An 870-nucleotide genomic window follows, 5' to 3' on the forward strand; every position below is an offset into this window, starting at 1 on the left:
CCTCCCGGCCGCTTAGCCTTTCCCCGGCTGGCCATGAGCCACCGCCAGCGGCTCGCGGAGGTCAAGGAGCCGGGCAACCTGCTTCTTCCTCTTCTCCACCAGCCCTCCTCCTCCTCCTCCTGTCGGCTGCCGGAGCAGCGTGGTGGAGGGAGCAGGTGAGCAGTGCTCCGGGCTCTGTCCTGGGGCCGGGACACGGGGTCCGACAGGCACTGGGGCACGTGGAATGTAAAACTCGGCTTGACCTGCAGTGAGGAACACGGCGTGGTGCCCTCGTCCCGCTCTGCTCCAGACCTGGGACACGGGGGTGCCGGGAGGGTTGGGCTGGGACAAGCGTCCCTGCTGCCGTGGGGCATGCCGGTGTCCAGCCCTGCGCCATGGCATGGCAGTTTGCGGCGCAGGATGCGTCCGGCCACACGTGCTTCCTCTGCGACGAGATGTTTGTGCACAGCCACCTCTGGTAACGGCTCTGGCCTCGCTGCCCCTTCCCCCATCCTGCCGCAGCCGCGGGGCTGCGGGAGGCTGAGGACTGAGGACCACGCTGGGGCAGGGTGAGTCCCTCTGCTGCTCCCGGCTGCTCGCTGTCGCCTGCGTGGACGAGGGCAGAGGCGATGGGGTGGTTCACCCTGGGATGAGCGGCGCCAATCCCCTGGACCCCCATTTCCCCCCCCAGGGAGGGCTGCAGCCCTGACCCCAGAGGCCACGGGGTTGTGCGGGAGCAGCCCCGGCGTGGCTGGGGCAGAGGTGGCCCTGCAAGCCCTGGCCCCTCGGCTGCCCAGGCGCCCCGGGGTCCTGCCCAGGGTGGGGAGCCCCGAGTGACCCGGCCGAGCGGAGGGAGGAGGCCGGGCTGAAGGCGAGATCTGGCTCCCGCTG

At 70.9% G+C, this 870-nt stretch overlaps 1 protein-coding gene across 1 annotated transcript in view; it reads left to right on the top strand.

Annotated features, from left to right (window-relative positions):
• LOC104287514 (aminopeptidase N-like) overlaps positions 1-870 on the top strand; it is a gene marked incomplete at its 3' end in the record, with an annotated part of 8561 nt that overhangs the window by 2406 nt on the left and 5285 nt on the right. Inside the window, exon 2 of the mRNA XM_009886230.1 lies at positions 103-155. Coding sequence (XP_009884532.1) covers positions 103-155 — 53 coding nt within the window. The remainder of the gene's footprint in view (positions 1-102; positions 156-870) is intronic.

This window comes from Charadrius vociferus, unplaced genomic scaffold (assembly GCF_000708025.1).
Source record: "Charadrius vociferus isolate BGI_N301 unplaced genomic scaffold, ASM70802v2 scaffold2715, whole genome shotgun sequence".
NCBI lineage: Eukaryota > Metazoa > Chordata > Aves > Charadriiformes > Charadriidae > Charadrius > Charadrius vociferus.